Source organism: Polyodon spathula, chromosome 16, assembly GCF_017654505.1.
Source record: "Polyodon spathula isolate WHYD16114869_AA chromosome 16, ASM1765450v1, whole genome shotgun sequence".
In the NCBI taxonomy this organism is placed as follows: domain Eukaryota; kingdom Metazoa; phylum Chordata; class Actinopteri; order Acipenseriformes; family Polyodontidae; genus Polyodon; species Polyodon spathula.
This window is the reverse complement of record NC_054549.1, coordinates 17,003,954-17,025,495: the sequence shown is the minus strand read 5'-3', so window position 1 is coordinate 17,025,495 and position 21,542 is coordinate 17,003,954. Positions and strand designations below refer to the sequence as shown.

At 40.9% G+C, this 21,542-nt stretch overlaps 1 protein-coding gene across 2 annotated transcripts in view; it reads left to right on the top strand.

The window, feature by feature from the left end:
- Positions 1-21,542, top strand: part of LOC121328933 (basement membrane-specific heparan sulfate proteoglycan core protein-like) — a 174,036-nt gene that overhangs the window by 140,788 nt on the left and 11,706 nt on the right. For both annotated transcript variants that reach the window (XM_041274078.1, XM_041274079.1), the window contains 20 exons: positions 72-267; positions 1,463-1,642; positions 2,011-2,271; positions 2,977-3,139; positions 5,203-5,300; positions 6,079-6,345; positions 6,912-7,024; positions 7,876-8,023; positions 9,493-9,609; positions 9,994-10,011; positions 11,391-11,475; positions 11,991-12,135; positions 13,322-13,424; positions 14,531-14,640; positions 15,473-15,581; positions 16,721-16,819; positions 17,687-17,908; positions 18,903-19,147; positions 20,555-20,726; positions 21,136-21,258. In XM_041274078.1, coding sequence (XP_041130012.1) covers positions 72-267; positions 1,463-1,642; positions 2,011-2,271; positions 2,977-3,139; positions 5,203-5,300; positions 6,079-6,345; positions 6,912-7,024; positions 7,876-8,023; positions 9,493-9,609; positions 9,994-10,011; positions 11,391-11,475; positions 11,991-12,135; positions 13,322-13,424; positions 14,531-14,640; positions 15,473-15,581; positions 16,721-16,819; positions 17,687-17,908; positions 18,903-19,147; positions 20,555-20,726; positions 21,136-21,258 — 2,974 coding nt within the window. The remainder of the gene's footprint in view (positions 1-71; positions 268-1,462; positions 1,643-2,010; positions 2,272-2,976; positions 3,140-5,202; positions 5,301-6,078; positions 6,346-6,911; positions 7,025-7,875; positions 8,024-9,492; positions 9,610-9,993; positions 10,012-11,390; positions 11,476-11,990; positions 12,136-13,321; positions 13,425-14,530; positions 14,641-15,472; positions 15,582-16,720; positions 16,820-17,686; positions 17,909-18,902; positions 19,148-20,554; positions 20,727-21,135; positions 21,259-21,542) is intronic.

Sequence of the window (21,542 nt, the reverse complement as noted above, 5' to 3'; positions counted from 1 at the left end):
ACCAAAGAAACATGGTTATAAATTCTTTTGTTACTGGAATGGGTCCCAAACTGTTTGCTTTGTATTTTCAGGTTCTAGCAGCCCGGCCAGAAGATGCAGGTACCTACACCTGTGTGGCAAGGAACCCACTGGGCTCTGCTCAGAAGCAGGTGGAGGTGGTTGTGGAGGGTGGGTCTGTGGTCCCCACCATCCCGAGGGTGTCTGTCTCGGAGCCCATGGTAATCGCAGTGGAGCGAGGGACCACCACACTGCGCTGCACAGCCACTGGTAAATCAAATCACTGTTTCTGAGATTTCCCCGGAACTTCAAAAACACTTAATCATGCACAGTGTCCCTTAAATCAGGCAACCTAGGCAATGTCATATATTATGCTAACTGGAATGTTGCAATGCTGTTACAGTATATCATAATATTATATGTAGAACTAATATTCCAAAATAGTAGGTTGTGAGGGCTTTACTTTGCCTGTCGCACAGTTGTTCGTTTCATTTTTCGTGTGTATATTTCTGGCACAAACAGTACAATTATTATTTTTTTGTTTTGTTTTATTAATCCCTGCCATTGTAGTTTCTTCGCAATAAACAAAGTGACGACAAACATTTTCACAAAGTAATAGGATTCCTGAGGTTTACTTATGCCTTATTTTAGCTGTACGTGCACATGGAAAACTGTTAGATTTAACTTAAATAATCTTCAAAAAAATGAATGTGAAAAAGGGGCTGTTGTACAAAGAAAAAAAAGCTCACTGGTTTTGTTTTTTTTACTCTCCTCTTAACAGAAAATAGGGTTACATCAAAACAAAACATTTTTGGAAAGCGTGAAGCATCCCTGCTTTTTGTATTCCCTGACATGGATGTTTGCCTTCGAATTCATGTGCAGCCAATAAGTACTGTCACAAAGCGAAATGGGTGGAGGTTTGTTACACGTGCCAAAATGAAACTGCCCAATTTGTTTTAATAACGATCGGCTCCTAAGCTGCCTACCGCGAACTAAGGGAAATCGGTCCCCCATTGGCTCATTTCAATAGTATTTTAAAGATTGCTTAGTTGCTGTGACGAGAATGCTTTCTCAGAACTCTAGTGCACTGTGTAAGAGTCGATAAAATGCATGTGCCTTGAATGAAAAGCAGGTAAAATAAGTCCCAGTACTAGCATTGAAATAAGTCCCGGTACTGAGTACCGACAGGATTTCACCCCTGGAGGTAGAGATCCAATCGGACACACATTCATTCTGAGTTTTTTTAATTAACAATTCCCACAGTTTAACCTTATCCTAGACAACTCGGCCATTACTTAAAGCAAAAAAACTCTTTGAACAAATATTTGTAGTGTTAGATAGTATTTAATTATTTATGCTATGAGCAAAAAAAATTCAGTCACTAGGGGTGGTGGCAATATCCTGTTTATTGTAGATAATTTGTGGTGATATCGTAACTAGAACATATTTTCTTCTTTTGTTTTAGGTTACCCAATCCCGACTATCACGTGGTCCAAACTGAGAGCCCCTTTGCCTTGGCAACACAAAGTGGTCAACAACAGCCTTGTCATCCCCAATCTGGGCCAGCAGGACTCGGGGCAGTACATCTGCAACGCCACTAACACCGCTGGTACCTCCGAAATAACCATCATGCTGGACGTGGAGAGTAAGTGCTAGATTGGTAATATCCACCGTACAAAAAGACATGACAATGGATATCCAATGCAATTCATGTGGAGGGAGGGGTTGAGAGTAACATCTAGAATTTTAGCAGAAGGAGACAGAGAGAGAGAGAGAATGATAGTCCAGGGATACTGACATGCAGAGATCAGAGGAGGGGGCGGAAGCAGAACAAAAGAAGAGATCAGATTTCAAGAGGTTGAGTTTGAGGTGGTGAGAATGCATCCGAGTTGAGATAGCCGAAAGGCATTCTGAGATGTGGGAGTCAAAAGAGGGGAAGGAAAGGAAACTTGTTTAGATTTTTATTTTTATTGAGGTACACTGTATTGTTAATGCTGGTGTGCTCTCCCACAGGCCCCCCTTACGCCACATTGCTCCCCGACGATCTCATTGTGAGGGTGGGCGAGGTTATCAGGCTGCAGTGCCTGGCCCACGGGACACATCCTCTCCAGTACCGGTGGTCCAAGGTGAACGGCACCCTCCCCACCAGGGCAGAGGTGCAGGAAGGAACCCTCCAGATCAACCTGGCCACTGCAGCAGACTCGGGAACCTATAAGTGTGTGGTCAAAAACAATGTGGGCACCAGCGATGCCCTGGCCAAAGTGAATGTTAGATGTAAGCAAGATGGATTTTCTACCCATAGAAAGAGAATATATTTTATACATTTTTGTTGTACCGATATGCTGGTTGAACATTTGAATATATGGTTTCACAGTGGATATGATTAAGCTATATTTTAAATACATAAAATACACATTAAATATGCTATACGTGTACTTGCTATGTAATTTGGAAAATATATGCTGTGAAATGTCATAGAAACCCCAGCTGAGTGTCATATCCAAGAGGCATATTCTGTGTGTGGGTTCTTTGACCTGAGCTCAGGAGCTGCTCTTCCATTCTAGTTGCTTGCCATAAACATATATAACAGAGGTTAGTTAGATAAGCTAATGGGTCTTTTATATTGGTGCCACCGCCATCTATTGCTCAGCTGTGTATTTCCAGTGAAACAATCGGAAACTCGATCCAAAAAATAGATCACCAGTTGATGTCTTCTTTTATATTTAAATACACATTGGCTGCTGTAGCCTTTTATACGTATCTGCTTCTGAACTCTCATAAAAAGCACTTTGACTTCAAAAAAAATAATTTGAACCTACTTTAATGACCCAATAGTAAATGTGAATGCAGTGGCCTTTATGTTAAAGATATTGCAAGTGTAGATACAGTGATGGAGACAGTTAAGGTAAGTAATATGTTTGTTCTTAAAGCTACACGGTGTTTAAGATTTTTTTCTGACTTTGCTGCTGTGTTCCCCAGCTCCCCTGTCAGTGCGGGTGTCCCCACAGCTTGAGGTGAAGGGGCGTGGCAGCACTGTGGAATTCACTTGCTCGGCCACAGGTGGCGCCAAAACCAAAATTGAGTGGCTGAAGGAGGGCGGCAGTCTCCCGCCAAATCACCACATCGACAACGGAGTGTTGAGGTACATCTAGAAGGGTTCTCAGTATTACAGCTGTGATTTGCAATCCAAGCTTGTTTGGTTCCAATGCAGCCCTGTGTTAAGACAGTTTTGTTTGGGTAATTTTTGTTTGTCCAGCTACAAATAGACTTAACCTTACTACATGTGTGTCTCTTCACGTTTCAGCTACAATGAGTGTAGCTGTTTTTTACTTACAACACCTCGGGAAGGCTCGACAGTGCCGCTGCCCTCCATCATCCACCCAGCCTAGTTTACATTCCTTAGCCATCCATGCCTTTTCATTGATGTCAACTTACCCCATCCCCTCTCTTTTTGAGGCCCCCAATCGACCTCTTTCCTCCTTAACCAGGACCAGTTGCTACTCTGTGCCTCCTCAGATAGAGCCTTCACTATATGCTGCAACTCCTGTCCACTGAATTCAGTATCTCTGAGAAGCTACAAAATCCCCAACAACCCACTTCTACTGGGTAAACCAGGATTCTCCACCCCTGCTGTTCCACCTCAGTTGCTAGCTTAGCATACCGGAGTTTCTTCCTCTCCTATGCCCCATGCACATAATCCTCCCGTGGCACTGTTACCTCCACCAGGAAAGCAAGACGAGCAGAGACTGACCACAGGGCAATGTCAGGACGAAGGGTAGTTGTAGCAGTCTCGGGTAGGAAAATAAGGCACTAGCCAACATCTGGCTACATCTTCCATTCTCTAGCAATTGTCCCAGGGGAGTCTTAGTCCTAATAACCTTTCCTGTTGGTGGCTCTCCTGGATGAGGAATGTCGCTCTGAGTGCAGCTATTGCTGATATTGTCAGTGAGCTGTTGATCTTATTACGCTGTTCTTCCAGTGCTAATGCCAAGCATTACAGCACCTGGTCATGATGCCAAGTGAAGCACCCCTGGCACAGAGCTACCTTACATCCTGTAAGAATGTGCTCCGGGTAGCTGGTGATGAACACAAAGGACGTGCAGGGTCCTCCTCTACCCACACATTCAGTTTCTTTGCTGATGGAAGAACATCATATGTGGACCTGATTGTCCACAAATCTCACCAGCTAATCTTACTCTGTTCCACATTCTCCCGTCTCATCTATTCTCCCTTAAATATCTATTAAAAATATATACAGCTATGACCTAGAATTTTATGATTGAGACATCATTTAAAAACAAAACCAAAACAAATTCCAGGTCATCTTACCCTGTGTATAGATGTTATGACTTGCACATTGTTTCATAGTAGTTCCTGAGTGCAAACTTAGTTTGTGTGATTTATAAGTTTATATGCTGAATAGTGTGTCTTTTTACACAGTTTGAGCAGACAGAACCCAAATTGAGCGAGATCTCTTTTACAATAAGAGACGGCCCATACACAAAGAATTAACTTACAGTGAAGCATAGTGCAAATGAAGCCATCTTCTTTAGAGCAAAATATGGACCTTGTGCATTGATTGTATCTCCATCACACTGTACAGCTCTAGCCAAAAGCTTTGCATCACTTAGAATTTTAGGATTGAGACAATAATAATTATAATAATAATAATAATAATAATAATAATAATAATAATAATTATAATTATTATTATTATTATTATTATTATTATTATTATTATTATTATTATTATTATTAATATATTATTATGAACATTAATTTAGATATTTTATTTAACATCATGTAATCAAAGAAACTACAAAATTATCACAAGAGTCTACCGGAAGCCATAATAGTAGTACAGTATTTCATGTTAGATTTTAAAGTGTCACATTTTTTCTTTCTTTTTTTTTTCATTTTCAAGTTTATGGAAAACTGCAAAGCGATATGTAATTCAATATCTTAACATTATTCAGCAGGTTTAGCACTATAGGGTGATGCAAAGCTTTTGGCCGTAGCTATACACTAAATCTCAAATGCGACAGCATATGTGTTTTGTAGACATATTTTAGCTTATCCTAATTACCAAAGAGACAATGTCTATACAGACATGAGATGTGAAAGGCCACAGAATGTGCTGATTGCCCCGCCTAGCCCACCTCAGATGTGTTTCTTTCAGATCTGTAACCTCCATTATTCTTTCAGGATTGAGAACCTGGAGCAGGGTAATGAAGGTATCTATGTCTGCAGAGCCACCAATATGTTTGGCCAGGCCCAGGACAGCGGCAAGCTTACCGTACAAGGTCAGTGTGCATTTCAGCATGCTTCAACACTCAAGAATATACAGCTGACCGCTGTCTGTGGTTCTGTTCACAGCCTCCAAGTTCTGAGGTTTAATCAGAGGGTAGTTGTGTGTACTGACTACTGATATGTCTCTCACAACAAGTCTTTTCAAGTAAGACCTCTTACAGCACTCTGACTTTCATATGTCCATGCGTTCATCAACGCTGTATCCCTGCCCGCTATGTCTACTGTAAACCTGAAATGGAAAGAAAAAGACATGTTCTTTTTAATAATGTTTTGTGAGTCACTTATATAAATGTATTATTGTTAGATTCACTTAATATCATAGTCTATTCATCACATCCTGGTGACTCGGAATTGTAACACATCTCAGTAGAGCTCTCAGAATCACGTCTTACCTCCAAGTGCAACTGGAATACCTTTGTTTAACCATTACTTGTGACCCTGCAACACTCTAGCCTCCAGTTGAGAAATACCTGTTGTCCTTTAGCTGTTTCTGACTGATGGTTTTCTTACACATAAGGGTTTTTGTTGTTTCAGTTTTACTTGGAAGTAGGACATGCTTTGATTTTGAGGACACACGGGACTCAACAACTAGAAGAATACGTTAGTTAAGATATTTTCACATCCACACCAACTCTTTTAAGAACCATTAAATTATACCACCACTACCGTTCCTCCCAAACTGTTGTGAATGAGTAGACCGATGAAGGCGCTAGCTGGAACGTTTCTCCACTTGACTTACGGATGGTGTGTCGATCTTCTTCTGCCTCTCAGCTCTTCCGAAGGTGATGATCAACGTGCGGACCTCAGTTCAGACTGTCATGGTGGGGAACCAGGTGGAGTTTGAGTGCCAGGCCATTGGGGATCCCCAGCCCACTGTCACCTGGAGCAAGGTGAACGGGAAACTGCCCTCCCACATCATCGTCCAAGGGGGGATGCTGAAGATCGAGCAGGTCAAGGAGGCCGACGCAGGGCTCTACCGCTGCACCGCCACCAATACGGTGGGCTCAGTCCAGTCAGAGGTCGTCCTGAATGTTCAGTGTGAGCAAACTAAAATCCCTGCTTCAGATCATATTGATGTACCAGATCAATGATACAGCTCAACTAGGGTCTTTATAGTTTCCACACAGTTGTATTCTGTTATTCTCTCAATAAAGTTCCATTGCAGGGAGTGTCCAGGGAACATTAACCGTTTCAGTGCCACATTCTTCAACCTCCATATAATTGCTACAGACCACAAGACAATGTCTTTACAAACTGTTTTCTATGATTTTTTCGATAAGGTGTGATGACAGGTGGTCACCAGTATATATTAACCTTATCACTGCTGCAGCTTCATCTATCAATGATGTGTAGTCTTTTTCACATTTCCATTTTACTTTAAAACCGTTCAGTCTGATATGACATACCCCTTAGATTAAAACTACTTACTTTTATCGCAAGGAAATATAATATTTACGGTATCCAGTTCTCTTGTGAGACGCAACACATAAAAAGAGATGCAGTGCTGTCCGTAGTGATTAGGGCTGGGAGGGACTGAAAGAGTTGTAATCTGTTACCATTGCTCCTGTTCTCTGATATAAAGTATCTTCATATTATACCTCCAGCCATTCCTCAGATTGCTGCACAGCCTAAAGTGAAGGAGGTCACTGTGGGGTCAGCTGCAGTCTTCCCATGCATGGCTTCAGGATACCCGGCTCCAGATATCAAATGGACAAAGGTGAGCGCATGTTCTTCTGATGTTCAGCAACCAATACTTTAACACACACCCACACACGTGTATTACTCGAAAGCTACTTGTATTTACTTACTCTCCTGAGCTTTTCACTAGTCGGTGTACAGTTATACTGCACTGATGAGCCCCAAACAGGGCGAAACATGTGTGCTATTGCTGGACATTTAAAACACTGTGAATGTAGAAGCCTTTTGGCGACTTTCACATGATTTGATTGGCTCTTGTAATGCTGAAATTTGCATATTTTGATTATCCATAATTCTATAGTTGCTTGCTTTCTCCCACCTTAACTTGAAGGCTGCTTGCATTATAAATAAATATAAATGCAAGTAGCCTGCAAGTGTGTGTGTGTGTGTGTGTATATATATATATATATATATATATATATATATATATATATATATATATATATATATATATATATATATAACGTGAGGGGGTTGTGTATGAGTGACCGAGTCACCGACTGTATTAAATTCCAACCTTGGTTATCCACTAGGCAGGGGTGGGGTTAATTAGGGAGTGGTCACCTGTATATAAGGAAGGAGAAGTCTTTTGTGTGGTGAGAGTTTTTGTTTGTATTATTTAGTAACTGTTTGTAGTGAAGGCTAATGCCCAGTCTACAACTCTTTAATCTTTAGTTTGAATCTTTATATTGACCCTTGTCTTGTTTATTTTTTTTTGTGTATAATAAACATGCACATGCATGTTTAAACTGCAGCTTTCTGTCTCCAAGTCTCTTATTTGTCACTATTTAATCAGGAAAGGTAAGGTTTTCTAAATTGATTTATGCGAGTTGCAGTTTTTACGCATTGTCTTATTTCCACTTTTTTAAGATGGAAGGAAACCTCCCGCAGAGTGCTCGAGTGGAAGACCATGTTCTGACAATTCCGTCGGTGACCCCAGAGCATTCTGGGACCTACATCTGCACAGCCTCCAACAAACAAGGCAAAGTGCAGGCCTTCTCCCTGCTCACAGTAAGAGGTATGTGTCGACGGAGCACACAATCACACCATTTCCCAATCTTCTGTTGGTTCTCTGTGTACTTCGATTGGAGCTTTTCATTTCACTGAATTAAAGATGTGATAGTAAAGTGTATATTTTCCTTTCCACTGTACTGTAATGGATCTCCATCTAGTGGCTGATGTGTTATTAATACAGACGTCCGTGTAAGACACAGTTACCCCTCAACTACAGAGCTTGCTCTTTTGTTGGATGGCAAAACGTTCATCTTTAAATCGTGTGGTTGGCGGTTCTGATCGAGCCCTTGCCTTTCCATTCAATTCAGTGGGCTGAGATGCCAATTGATTACAGTGACATCCTATAGAAAAGAATCCTGATCCCAGACACTGTGGTTGAAACAGAAAATTAAACGTCTGTGTTCTTTGCTCTGATATGAGCTATAGCATGTATGCTGGCTTGAGACATGTGATTCTGTAAAATCGCTCCGAATCCTTGGGGAGGGATGGATGAGTAGTCATGGAGACAAGCCTGACATTGAAACTAGTAACTAGGGGGAGAATGTGATCAAGCTCATCCTAGCTGCTGATGACTTAATACAGATATCAGTGACCTTGCCTGTTGACTCGAGAGCTTGCACTTTAGTTGAAAGATAAGACTTTTGTCTTTTGGTCTGCAGTCCAGACCTCCTCTTTCCATTCAATTAAATGGGCTGAGAATACAATTTATTACAACACACACAACAGCTTCCTCTCAAGTCCTTTCAAAATGTCTTAAGGAAGTGTAGCCCAGCATGATTTCTAAAATGCGTATTGATGTTATCCACTCTATCCTAAACCCACCTGCTTCACAAGTACAGTGTAGCTATACCTTGCTTCCCTTTCAACTGCTTCGTATTACCCTTGCATATGTATTATTTTAGTGGAGATGCTATTTATATTGTCACTGCATCTTTGAATGTTCAGATGGGCATAGAGAGCTGCACAATATGTAGATGGGCTGCACTGAATTGAGAGAAGTTTTAATATGAACCAAGTTCAAGCGCTTTGAGAAATGTCACAAAACACTCTTATCCTGCAGTCCATTTGTTTTTTGTTTGTTATAACACAAGACTTTACCACTATACAGTCGGATTATTTGTATTGTAAAAGCACAGCTGCCTGGTTTGCAGGGTGAGTCATACACCTAGGGGAGTGCAGGTTCTCATCTGCTACAGATTCCAGAAGGAGCATCACATTGGCTCTGGCACTCCCACAGGTTAGGGAAGCCAAGCTAACTGGGACTGTTTCTCCTCATCGTGCTGCAATGGACCCAACTGGTCAGGGGCCTGGTGAGCGCAAGCAGACACCTGCAGGGCTGGCCATTGTCCTCCCGATGTTGTTCTATTGTGTTTCAGAGCTTTATTAATGGAGATTAAGTCGTTTTTTTTTAAAAAATCATCCAAAATCTGCTTTCCCTTTTGAAATGTTCTCTCACGCCACCCTTCATTTCAGAACGCGTGGTGCCATATTTTACCCAGACTCCTCTGTCGTACCTCACGCTGCCCACCATTAAGAATGCATACAAGACGTTCAACATCAAAATAACCTTCAGACCAGACACAGCTGATGGTAAGATGATTTTGCGAGAAATGAATGAGGTACATTTTACTTTTTTGTTGTAAAGGAAAAAGGAAGTCACCTGTAACTTTTAGAACACATACATTATGAGGAAAAACTAGAAGAAAGTCAAGTAGACTTGCAAATGCCTTCAGCACAGAAAGTATTAATCTTTGTCTACATGATTGAGTTTTATAGATTACCTCATTGAAGAATTATTCCTATAAAATGCTTTTTTTGAATTCAAACTGTCACTGTGTAAAACTTCAGTCATATTATTTAAGTATTTCACATATGTGCATTTGTATTTGCATTTCCTGTGGTTTCATTTTCCTTCTTTCTGCGTCTGCCTCCCCCCTTTCTCTCTCTCTCTCACTCTCACTGTCCTGTCTGAAGGTCTCATTCTGTATGCTGGTGAGTCCGAGTGCTTCAGTTCACTAAGACAAGCCGAGAGCGGTTTGATTTCTAAACCAGCATGCTCAGAAATAATGCCAGTGCTGTGTGTGCTTGATTTTGCAGAAAAGTATTAGAAAACCATTTACATTTACAGAATTTGCTCTTTTAACCTATAGAACAAAAATTAAAATGGGAATAATCCAGGTACGCTTTAACCAATATTAGGCATGACCTACTAATTATACTCTCAGGAATCAAATTCAGAGGCATGTAGAAGTATCCCTGGTAAGGACATTATTAATGCATTGAGAGTATCAGAATTAGGGAATATCTGTGGCTTGTCCATCTGTCTTTAGGAAGATTTTATTTTGTATCACCAAAAAAAACACCAGCTTTCTTATACTTTGGTAATATGTTCAAACCTGTAAGGAGACATTTCAAATCAGTTGAAACCAGTGACATGGTCAAGTGGATGCTTTTGATATTCTCACTGTATCAGAGACTTTGTTTCTTACTTCATGCTGCTATTCTCTCTTCTCTTTTGTTGTCCCCCTGTGGGAATATGGTGGAGGCACCTCTACTTTAAATGAACAATTCTTAAGATACAGTGGTGTGCAAATGTATTGGAGCACCTCAAGATTTATCATTTCTATCCTATCCGTGTTGGGCACAGTAGTATTTTTTTATTTATTTTTTTTGGTACTAAAACATGATTTGCTGAGATATTGAAGGCTATATCTTGGGACTGCTTAATGAATTTGTGAAAGCGTGGCTCTTTTATAATGAGCTCCTGTCATTGTGATCTATTTCATACGCTTTTTAATATTTCATGAACATAAGCATATGCACCTATATGTGAAAAAAGCTGCATCCCAAGAGTCTCTTCTGATTGTCTCATATAAGGCACATGGTAACATGCAGTTATGATTAGAGTATAAAGACAAAGCATTTCTTACATAGCTATGTATTTTATATTGTATGTTCGATTGACTCCAAATAAATCGGTTAATGTTAATAGTTTTGTTATGCTTCCATGTGCAAGAGTTTTTTTACTTGAACTGTCTTCTGCTTATTCTCCTGCACAGCCACTTATATTTTTGCATTAGCACACCCTGGAATACAGGCTAATTGGCATGTATTTTGATATAACATTGTTTATATCTTGTGTATGTGATTGGTACTTTAAAAGCTCATCTTCCTTGTTCCAGTTCTTAATACCACTCACCCTCAGGGGTGTGGTTTTACACGCTGTCTGTCCACAGGTTGAAAATGGGCTTTTAAAGAGCTATTCCATTCAATGAGCTGAATTAGTCATATGTGAGCTTTATCAGACAAACCAGAAAGGTGACTCGCTCATGTATGTGATCTGAGGCTGACAGTCTCCTTTGGGGTTGCAGGTATGATCATCTATAATGGGCAGAAAAAGACGACCGGCGCAGACTTCATTTCCTTTGGGCTTGTGGGCGGCCGGCCTGAATTCAGGTAAGGAAATACCTTAATAGCATTACCACTTCTTCAAAAGACCTGCAACCGTTTCTATATAAGATAGTGAGTAATCTACGACATGCTGAGGGTTAACCATTGATTCACGGTTATGCTTGTGTACAGTACACCTCTTTATTCAAAGCAGCTGGGACTGATCGGAGTCTGTACCATATACGAATGCCTTGCAAATCTTTCTTTTATGCTTTTAATTTGTATTTATCACTTCCTTTGAGTTCTGAAGTAATTAATTTTGAATGGGCCCTTTTTTAAAGTGTTGCCCAAAAATCTGTAATACCCTCAATAAAAAATAGAGACAGCAGTACTGGAAAAAAAAGGTTTTGTTACAGATTACAACTGTTACAACTTTATAGGAACCACTTACATGACATTAGATATGTCTTTTTAAGAAGGTCAGTATTTTTATAACCTGAATGTGAACAATTCTCTAAAGCAGTACAATTGCATTGTGTCACCATGTTGCTGACCTGTATCTCCTTTTTATTTCCCCCTAGGTTTGATGTGGGCTCAGGCATGGCTACAATCCGCTACCCAACTACCATTAAACTGGGAGAGTTCCACACGGTGGTGCTGTACCGCAATCAGACCCAGGGAGCTATTGTAGTGGACGATCAGGCTCCCGTCAACGGCAGCTCTCAGGTACTGTGCTAGAACCATGCTGGCATGTTCGCTGTGCTAAAACCATGCTGACATGCTCGCTGTGCATCTTGGGTCCCAGGACATCTAACAAGGAACTTGTATAAAGGTGTGAAAGGCTCTCTTTATGCAGACCTTTCATAGACTTGATCTACTGAATCTATGTAGCCTAGAAAAAAGATGAATTGGAAGAGACTTGATTGAAAGCTATAAAGTCTTAATAGGAGTTGTGAAACCCTAACCCTAGGCATAGCACAGAAACCAGGACCAGAAGACACAGCTGGAAATGAAGTGGAGATAGGGTAGGAGACAATTTTTTACTCAGTGGGGTCAGTGTATGGAATAGGTTACCTGGCCATGCTGTTGATGCTGAATTGTAGGGATCCTTTAAGATCCAACCTTGACAAAGTTTTGAGATCTCTCAGCTACTTGGAAGAGGATGGTATTGATGAGCTGAATGGTGTCCTCTCGTTCGTTAATTTTCTAATGTTCATTATGTTGCATTTACATGCACTCACTGTTATTAAAGAGTAAATAGCAGGATTCTGAAAAATACAGCGTTACTTGTCCCCACATGTTGCTACAACTGTTAAAATAACGTGCTGTGACTTTTTCTTTTCATTGTTAACATCCTGACAACTTTTTACACTTATAACTTTAAAGTCCTTTTCAAAGTTGTTTTCAAAATCTCAGCTCTAGTGCACTGGTAGTGTAAGGATTATTGCCCACGTTGTCAAACAGGTAACACAGCAATAACTATCCATGATGTGGTGCAGTATAGAAAAGCCAAAGTGCTTTATTTTTTTTTTTTTATTGTAATCGCTCTTCCTGCAGTGATTGAGGACAGATCATTTAAACAGTTGTAGCAGCAGGTAGGATGTATGACGCTATATTTTTCGGAACCCCGCTGCTTACTCTTTAAATAAGCTTGCTGTAATTAAGTTTTTTGCAAATATTTAAGTCTGTTGTGTATTCATAAGTGTTTCAACAGCTCTTTTTAAACAATACTGAATGAAGGGGGGTGAGGGTATATGTTACCTCTTGCTTATTAAATATCTTAGAATCCCTCAATAGGTGAGCACCCTTTTTTCAAATATTACAAATGCAGAAGCACTCAAGGCAACATATCTGTATCCTTCATTTTACCCCAAGACATGTCAATAAAGTGTTCATTCTAATCTGTGTCCAGGGTAAATTCCAAGGCCTCGACCTGAACGAGGAGCTCCATGTGGGTGGCTACCCCAACTTTGCTGTCATTTCTAAAACCACAGGGCTCAACAGTGGATTTGTTGGTAAGGATTCTTTCACCTTGTGATTTTATTTTCCAGTTTGTAAAACACAGCATGCACTGTCAGCCTCAACTCACCAGACAAACACATTCTTATAGCAGACATTTTCTTTTTTTTAACAGACCATTACGGATTGCAATTGTAATTTATAGTCACACTCTCAGCTTGAAGCAATCTGTTCAGAAGCAGTCACCGTGTATAAAAAGGACATTAGTTAATAGTCCCACTAAGAGATGCTCTAAGCAGAAACAGCAATAAAGAATTACGCAAAACACACACAATGGGACATTTAAACAGTTACTGTAAGAAGTGAAATGTCCTGGGGCTCCCGAATAGCGCATCCGTGTGGAGTGCAGGATGCACCCTATAGCCTGGAGATCGCAGGTTCAAATCCAGGCTATGTCATTGCCAACCATGACCAGGTGTTCCCGGGGGCAGTGCACAATTGGCAGAGCGCCGCCCGGGAAGGGAGGGATTAGGTCAGCAGGGAAATCCACGGTTCACCACGCACCAGCGCCCCCTGTGGCTGATAGGGCACCTTCGGGTCTGCAGTGGAGCCATTCAGATCTGTGTTGTCCTCCGGCACTATAGGCCTGATGGCTTTGCTGTGGATCCGCAGTTCGAAAAATGACAGCTTGGGAGGAACACGTTTCAGAGGATGCGTGTTTCAGCCTCCGTTTCCCTGAGTACCCGGGGGGTTGCAGCGGTGAACTGGGATTAATAATAACACAGTTGGAGATTCCAAATTGGGGAGAAAAATAAATTAAAAAAATGAAGTGTCCTGCAAATGTCTGTGGTACAGTATCAAGCAGAGCTGTTCAACCAATGACCAGGGAGTGTGTAAAGAGCCATACATTATATGCAATACTCCCCCTTCACACGATGGCCTTTATACAGTGCAGCAGTATATAAGGTGGTATGGTTGTGGCTCCCATGTTCCCCATAATGCCATCACGCTAGTACTTGTAATCGTGTTAGAAGGTGGAACACAAACTGCGCACTGTGGCTCCCAGCCATAGCATTATGAAGGGGGCACTGTATATATATGGCTCAAGAACCATCTCTTGAATAGCCCTGGTATTTCTTTAACTGACCCCATTTCCCACCAGGTTGTATCCGGCAGCTGATCATCCAAGGTGATGAGGTGATCTTCAAAGACCTGGACCAGAACTCCACAGGCATCTCCGACTGCCCTACCTGCACAGATCAGCCATGCCAGGTGTCGCTTCTCCACCAGATTCAGAGCTGCTACCCAGGGGCCCTGGCACCTCCACTGTTCACCGTTTAATTAGCATGAAAAATAATAGTGGTAGTTTTTTTCTAAGTTGCACTGGTTAAATATGGGAGGATCATGAATGTACAAACGTATGATTTTTAACTCCTGAAATTTAAATGTTTATTGTTGGGAAGCTCTTGTAAAAGAGACGCTAGTCTCAATGCAATTTATCCTGGTTAAACAAAGATTAATAAATCAGGAAAGTGTTTTTGTGTGCATGGAATGCAACAAAACACACTGAGAAAGTGTACTGCTGTTTTTCAAATGAGAACATCTTTTAGAATCACGTTTAAATTAATAATGCTTTTTTTATTTTTTATTGTGGTCTACCAGTGGTTCGGCGTGGGTTTCTTCAGTGAAATATCAGATCAGTAACAATTGAAGTTGTTTCTTTAGCATGTAATGTCCACCTAAAGAAGGTCTTGAAAGCTAGTGTTTGTATGTCCTAGTTGCAATGATATACAAACCCTACGGGCTGGACTCCAAATTGTCAGATAGTTGAAACACACCCAATAAAGTTACCAACCCGGAAATAAAGAACAAAGACATTTCATTTAAGGGCTTGTGGTTAGTCTAAAATTGTTAATGATTTATTTGGAAATGCACGCTTTGTGTTTTTTCTTTCAAATGACAGTTTGGAGTAAAAATCTTTTGAGAACCCAGCCCCACATGTCTAATAAACATAAATCTGTTTTCATTATTCCCCTTATTAAACTCTTCTCTTTCAATTAGAATATGGTTACATCACCCTTCTCACTTTGCTTCTCTCTTTCAGAACGGAGGTGTATGTGAGGACTCTGAGACCAGCAGTTACATCTGTGATTGTCCCATAGGATTCACTGGAAGCAACTGTGAACATTACTCAGCATTGCACTGCCACCCAGGTAAAGCCACTCCTAGGCATTAGGTTCAGTATAGCAAAGATTAAAATGTCCACTAGCCCTATTGTAGGCACTTCAATTTAATTGCACTGTAGTGATTGAATTCAGATATAGGTAGCACATGTTTGTCATCTCTGTCATCATTAAAAGTATCTCCTCAATGTGGTGAGGCAATTAAAAAGACAAATAGTGTGTAGGCTATATTGCAAGAATCATGGAATGCAAGTCTAGAGAGGTTATGCTAATATTCTACAATGCCCTAGTTAGACCCCACCTAGAATATGGTGTGCAGTTCTGATCACCTCACTAAAAAAAAAAAGACATCATTGCACTTGACAAGAGCAACTTGGCTGATCCCAGGACTTCATGCATGAGCTGTGAAGACAGGTTAGAATAATAAAATCAGCCTGGAAACAAGAAGAGAAAAAGGGATTAAAGTCTTTAAAATCAGAAGTGGTACAGATAAAGTTAACCTGAGACATGACTTCAGATTTAGCACAATGTAGAACAAGAGGACATGAATGGAAGCTGAATAAAAGAAGCTTAGAACAGAAGGTAGGAAGCACTGTTTTACACAGAGTTATAATTGCATGGCATAGCCTACCAGATGTAGTAGTAGAATCTAAAACACTGGGAACATTTAAAAAGAGACTAAATTCTCTGCTTTGATTTACATGATGTTAAACAAAAGATCTGAATTATGTTCCTATTTTAGTCTCAATCCTAAAATTCTAGGTGATGCAAAGCTTTTGGCCAGAACTGTACAGTGCAATAGAGATACAATAATGTACAAAGTTCATTCTTTGTGTATGGGCCGTCTCTTATTGTAAAAGAGATCTCGCTCAGTTTGGGTTCTGTCTACTTAAACTGTGTAAAATTTACATATAAACCTGACATAAAAACTTATAAATCACTCAAACTAAGTTTGTACTCGGGAACCGCTATGAAACAAAGTGCTGTGCTGTATGTTCTATGCAAGGCATAACATCTGTACACAGGGTAAGATGTCCTGGAATGGAGAATCCCTAAACCGTGATTGGTTGATTTCTCATGCATGAGTTAATAGCACAAACACCCCAGAATCGGTTGCTAGTATGATCCAATAGAATTTGTCACTTCCACATTCCTTGTTCTATTCACAGAGGCCTGTGGACCAGATGCCACCTGCATCAACAGGCACAGTGGACTGGGTTACGATTGCAGGTGCCATCTGGGCAAGTCAGGAGACAAGTGTATGAAGGGTGAGTGGAGAGGAGGGACTCCTGCTTGGGCTCCTTGAAAGGAAATGCAGAGCTCCCCAGGATAATATATAAAAGTCTTTTAGTGCAGAACCTGATGAAAGAAGTTGTGCTTCGGACTTCCATTGCCCCCAAAATGTATCCTTTGCATCGACTTCATTGTAAAGGAGAGCAAGTTTGGGGGCTGGCTCTGAATGGCTCAACACTATAATAAAGAAGCTGTAAAGTTCTTTCTGTTTTAATAAGGAAATGGACAATAATATTAAGCATGTTTTTATGCTGAATATAAAGTAGCTGGTATAGAACCACTAGGCTTCCACCAAGTCCTCACCTTCCCAGCTTGTATTGCGCAGGCCCTACTTTATATTCTGCATTAAGAGAAGACTGCCTTCTGAATCAGCACTGTGATGTCATTGCCATGCAATACAGGGCACCTGATGTGAGCCAGCTGATACCTATAAAGTCTACTAGTTGTATACCTATAGATAGAAATACAGTATATATTTTAAATACAGTAGTTTGTATCAGAAGAATTTTATCCAATGAAAATGACATTGCATTAGAATTAGCTATCAATTATTCTTATATATCTGTATATTATTTGAAAACATTTAGTATTGTCCACTGTAAAGATACAATCTGATTTTCACCCAGCTCGGAGCGACCAGAAATTTTATTAGCTGCTGTGACCTCTCATGGTAGGATACCAGCTTGTAATGTACAGCCCCCATTTGATATTCTATATATATGGTATGCTGGCATGCCATTGTTTAAAGTGGCACACGCTATTACACTATGGAGTTGGCCATAGCATAAGGGGATTCTTTTGGATTTGTACACCTCTTCCATTTGGCTTTTGCATTCTGTCAGGTGTCTTGGTGACTTCCCCCTCCTTTAACGGAGAAGACTCGTATATCTCTTATCCTCCCATGACCGTCGTTCACAATGACCTGCGAATGGACCTGGAGTTCAAACCCCTCGACTCCGATGGGCTGCTGTTCTTCAGCGGGGGAAAGAAGATGAAGGTGGAGGATTTTGTCTCCTTGGCAATGGTGGACGGGCACGTGGAGTTCCGCTTCGAGTTGGGAACAGGTGAGCAGACAAAACTAGGAATGCAGAGATACGTAGGCCAACTTGTGCACATCTACAACACTTAACCATTACAAGTAAGACCACAGGATACACGTGCATTCTAAAAAAACCATTTAACTACCAAACCACAAATCAGATCTTCTGTAGTACTTGTATAGACCGAGCATCAAAAGAAACCTATCACTATTATAACACATTTGTTTTCAAAAAAGGTATATAAATGATGGACATTGACAAAATGTTTTTGGTTTCTTTTTAATCACTCAATCTTTCTTCCTTGTCCATGACATGCTTGAGTGACTATGACTGAAGCATATGCACTTAATCACCTAGTTAATGAGAGAGTTGATTGGACATTGGATATGGAGTGATTTCAGCTGTTGAATTGCAGGCTTGAATAAAAGCAATAAAGAAAATTACAGAAAAAAACAACAATATGCCACATCTGTCAAGAGAGCAGCGCCTTCGTGCAATCGGCGTGTTTGAAGGTGGACTAGGGCAGCGTACTGTGGCTCGCATCTTGGGTGCTCACAGCCAGCAATTTCAAACCTGTTGAGAAGGTATTATCAGACACACTCTGTCAATGACAGGCCATGAACTGGGAGACCAAGAGTCACAACACCTGCCCTAGATCGACAGGTCATTTTGCAGCACCTATGTCAATTGTTAATCAGCACAGTAAAAAGTCACTGCACCTGCTCTAAAACAGAGTTTGTCATTTTTCGATCACATCTACTGAATTTTATCCAAATATAAGTGATAAGTTTCTTTTGATGCTCAAGTATAACTGATACGTTTCTTTCGATGCTAACAAAAACTAACAATAAAATAACACCTGAGCAATCATGATCATGTATGATTCGGATTTCGTCTGCCGATTCCCATCACTAGTCTGTTTTGAACATAGTTTAAATATTTCAGCAGAATTTTAATTGCTGCCTTTCGAAGGCTGATCTAGTGGTGTTCCTTTAACAATGTTTCATGGCCTGTCTAGGCATGGCTGTGCTGCGCAGTCCCCAGCCGGTAGCACTGGGCAGGTGGCACCGCATCATGGCCGAACGCAGTAGCAAAGATGGCACGCTGCGGGTGGACCACCAGCAAGAGATCAAGAGGTCGTCCCCTGGGAAAGCTCAGGGTCTGAACATCTACACCCCAATGTACCTGGGTGGGGTCCCCAACATGGCAATCCTGCCCGAACCTGCCAACATCAGCCGTCTGTTCCACGGGTGCATTGGAGAGGTGAGGAACACATCAGATAATATTGGTATCTACAATACACTGCTGTACATTACATCATCCTCCTGCTGGCTAACTGACAGCAACAATACAGTAGTTAGGGGTCTCTTAAATCTTGTTTAAAGCACCCCTGTGGGCTTGATAGTGCTCTCGGATTCATGACTGAAATACATCTGCTACACCAGAGTGGAATCACGAATATGTCAACACTGTAGCTCCTAGTTGACGTAAGAATATAGAAAAAAAGTAGAAATGTAGTATTTCTTACATCCACTGGGGGCAGTGTTGTGGGGGGGTGGGGGTTCGGCATGTTAACGGTTGAACTAACCAAGGGGGGCTTTAAACTTCACCAGACTGTGAGGACTGAAACTGGTATACAAGGTGATTCTCAACAACAGGAAGAATACATTCGTTAAGAGAACGTGTACTGTAATGTGCACATTTATAAGAACACCTCAAGATTTGTCATTCATATCCTTTATATGCCTACCTGCATGAAAACCTCTGGGTGGGAGAATTTCCATTTGTGGTTAGTAATCAGTGATATAGAAAGAATTGGCACGCATGTCTGAAAATGTTAGATCACTTTGTGCTTTAATTAGGCATCTTGATCAACTTCTAAAAAAGTCTTATCCATTTTACCATTTGTGTCTTTGTGTTCCTTTTCTCTTACTATTTTACATGAATTGCATGTGTGGCCTATTAAAGTCATCACTTAAATTAGACAGTCATTCATTTGCCTGCTTTGACAAATTTTTCAAGATTTTCAGTTACAGTGGTTTAATTTAATCTGTGCATCAAATCAAAACTACAGAAGCAATGGGTGTTCTACTAACTTTCAACTACAGCAGCAATGGGGTGTTCTAATAAATTTGCACAGTACTGTGTTTCAACCCCTTACCAAGTTTCTAGTTAAGGGAAAAAGATAACGCCTCCAGAGGATTCACACACTGACATGGAGTCTGAGAAACGATCACTCATGTACCAGCTGCTTCTCGGTCTAAGAAGAAAGATCTGCATTCGCTGTCAGTCAGAAATACCCGACCGCGATGGCGGCTAAAAACTACTTCAGATATCGATGGCGACTGACGACTCCGACTTACAGCAGCTACTAGCATAACAAGCGTAAACAAATGTGCAAAAGCCAAATCCAATTACCAAATTAACTATCAATTGAATCTCATTATCGAACAAGTATCAGTTAAGAAGAAATGTTTTAAAGTGGCATAAACAACTCAAAGTGTTGAACCGGCACTCGAAACTGTGAATTATTTTCACTAATTCCAATGCTTATTGTTGTTTATTGCTTAGATAATAATATGTTCTCATGAGTGTCTTGTCAGATGAGTGAGATCATTAAAAGAGCACAAGTGACCACAATACCTTAACATGGTGTTGCCTGTTTCTCAGCTGTCCATCAATGGGAAGAAGGTGGACGTCTCGTACAGCTTCACTGACAGCAGAAACATTGCGCAGTGCTATGACGAGAGCCCCTGTGACCGCATGCCCTGTCTCCATGGGGGCTCATGCCTGCTCACAGGAGAATTCGAGTACCAGTGCATCTGCCGGGGCGGATATGAAGGTGAGCTCTTATACAACAGCAGACATTCCTACACAGATGTTTAGCAACTCTTTGCAGTCTGTCTCCCCTTGTCAGTGATAACTATTGACATGCACATGAACATGTTGCTAACCCTACAATCCTAGTAATGTTGCTGTCAGAAACACTTGGATCCCTCATGTTCTGAGGTCCGTCCGCTACTAGGAACCGGACGAGCATAGATGGGCTGAATGTCCTCCTCTCACTTGTAAGCTTTCTTACAGTAGGTTATGTTCTTAATAAGAAAATGCACTGGTTGATTACATCACATTTGATTTCAATTGCCTGTTTGCATTGTCAGAGTTGAAATTCGTACTGTTATAATAGTGTCCCAATGTTAAAAAGTAAAAAAGAGGGTAAATATTTCTCTTTTGGTGTGTTCCGTTTTCAGGGGATCGCTGTGAGGTCTTCCAGGACATGTGTCTGTCAGGAAATCCCTGCAAGAATGGAGGAAGCTGCAGCAAAAACCAGTGTGTGTGTCCTCTGGGATTTACTGGGCAGTTCTGTGAAAAAGGTGAGTGAAACAGACTGCACCAAGGTATTGTTATAGAGCGACAGAAAAGAAGGATTCGAACTGTCGCTGGTCTGTTGCTTCACAATTCTTTATCATTTGAAGGTGATGCCATGCACCCGGGGTACTGCAGAGCTCGATTCCCATTGCAAATCAAACCCTATAACTGTTTGGATAAGCACCCTGTTCTTTCAGGATATGTATACCTGAAACCAGACAGCAACGGTTTAAATAACGTACCTGTAATTTCTCTTTTCTTTAACATCCTGACAACTTTTTACACTACT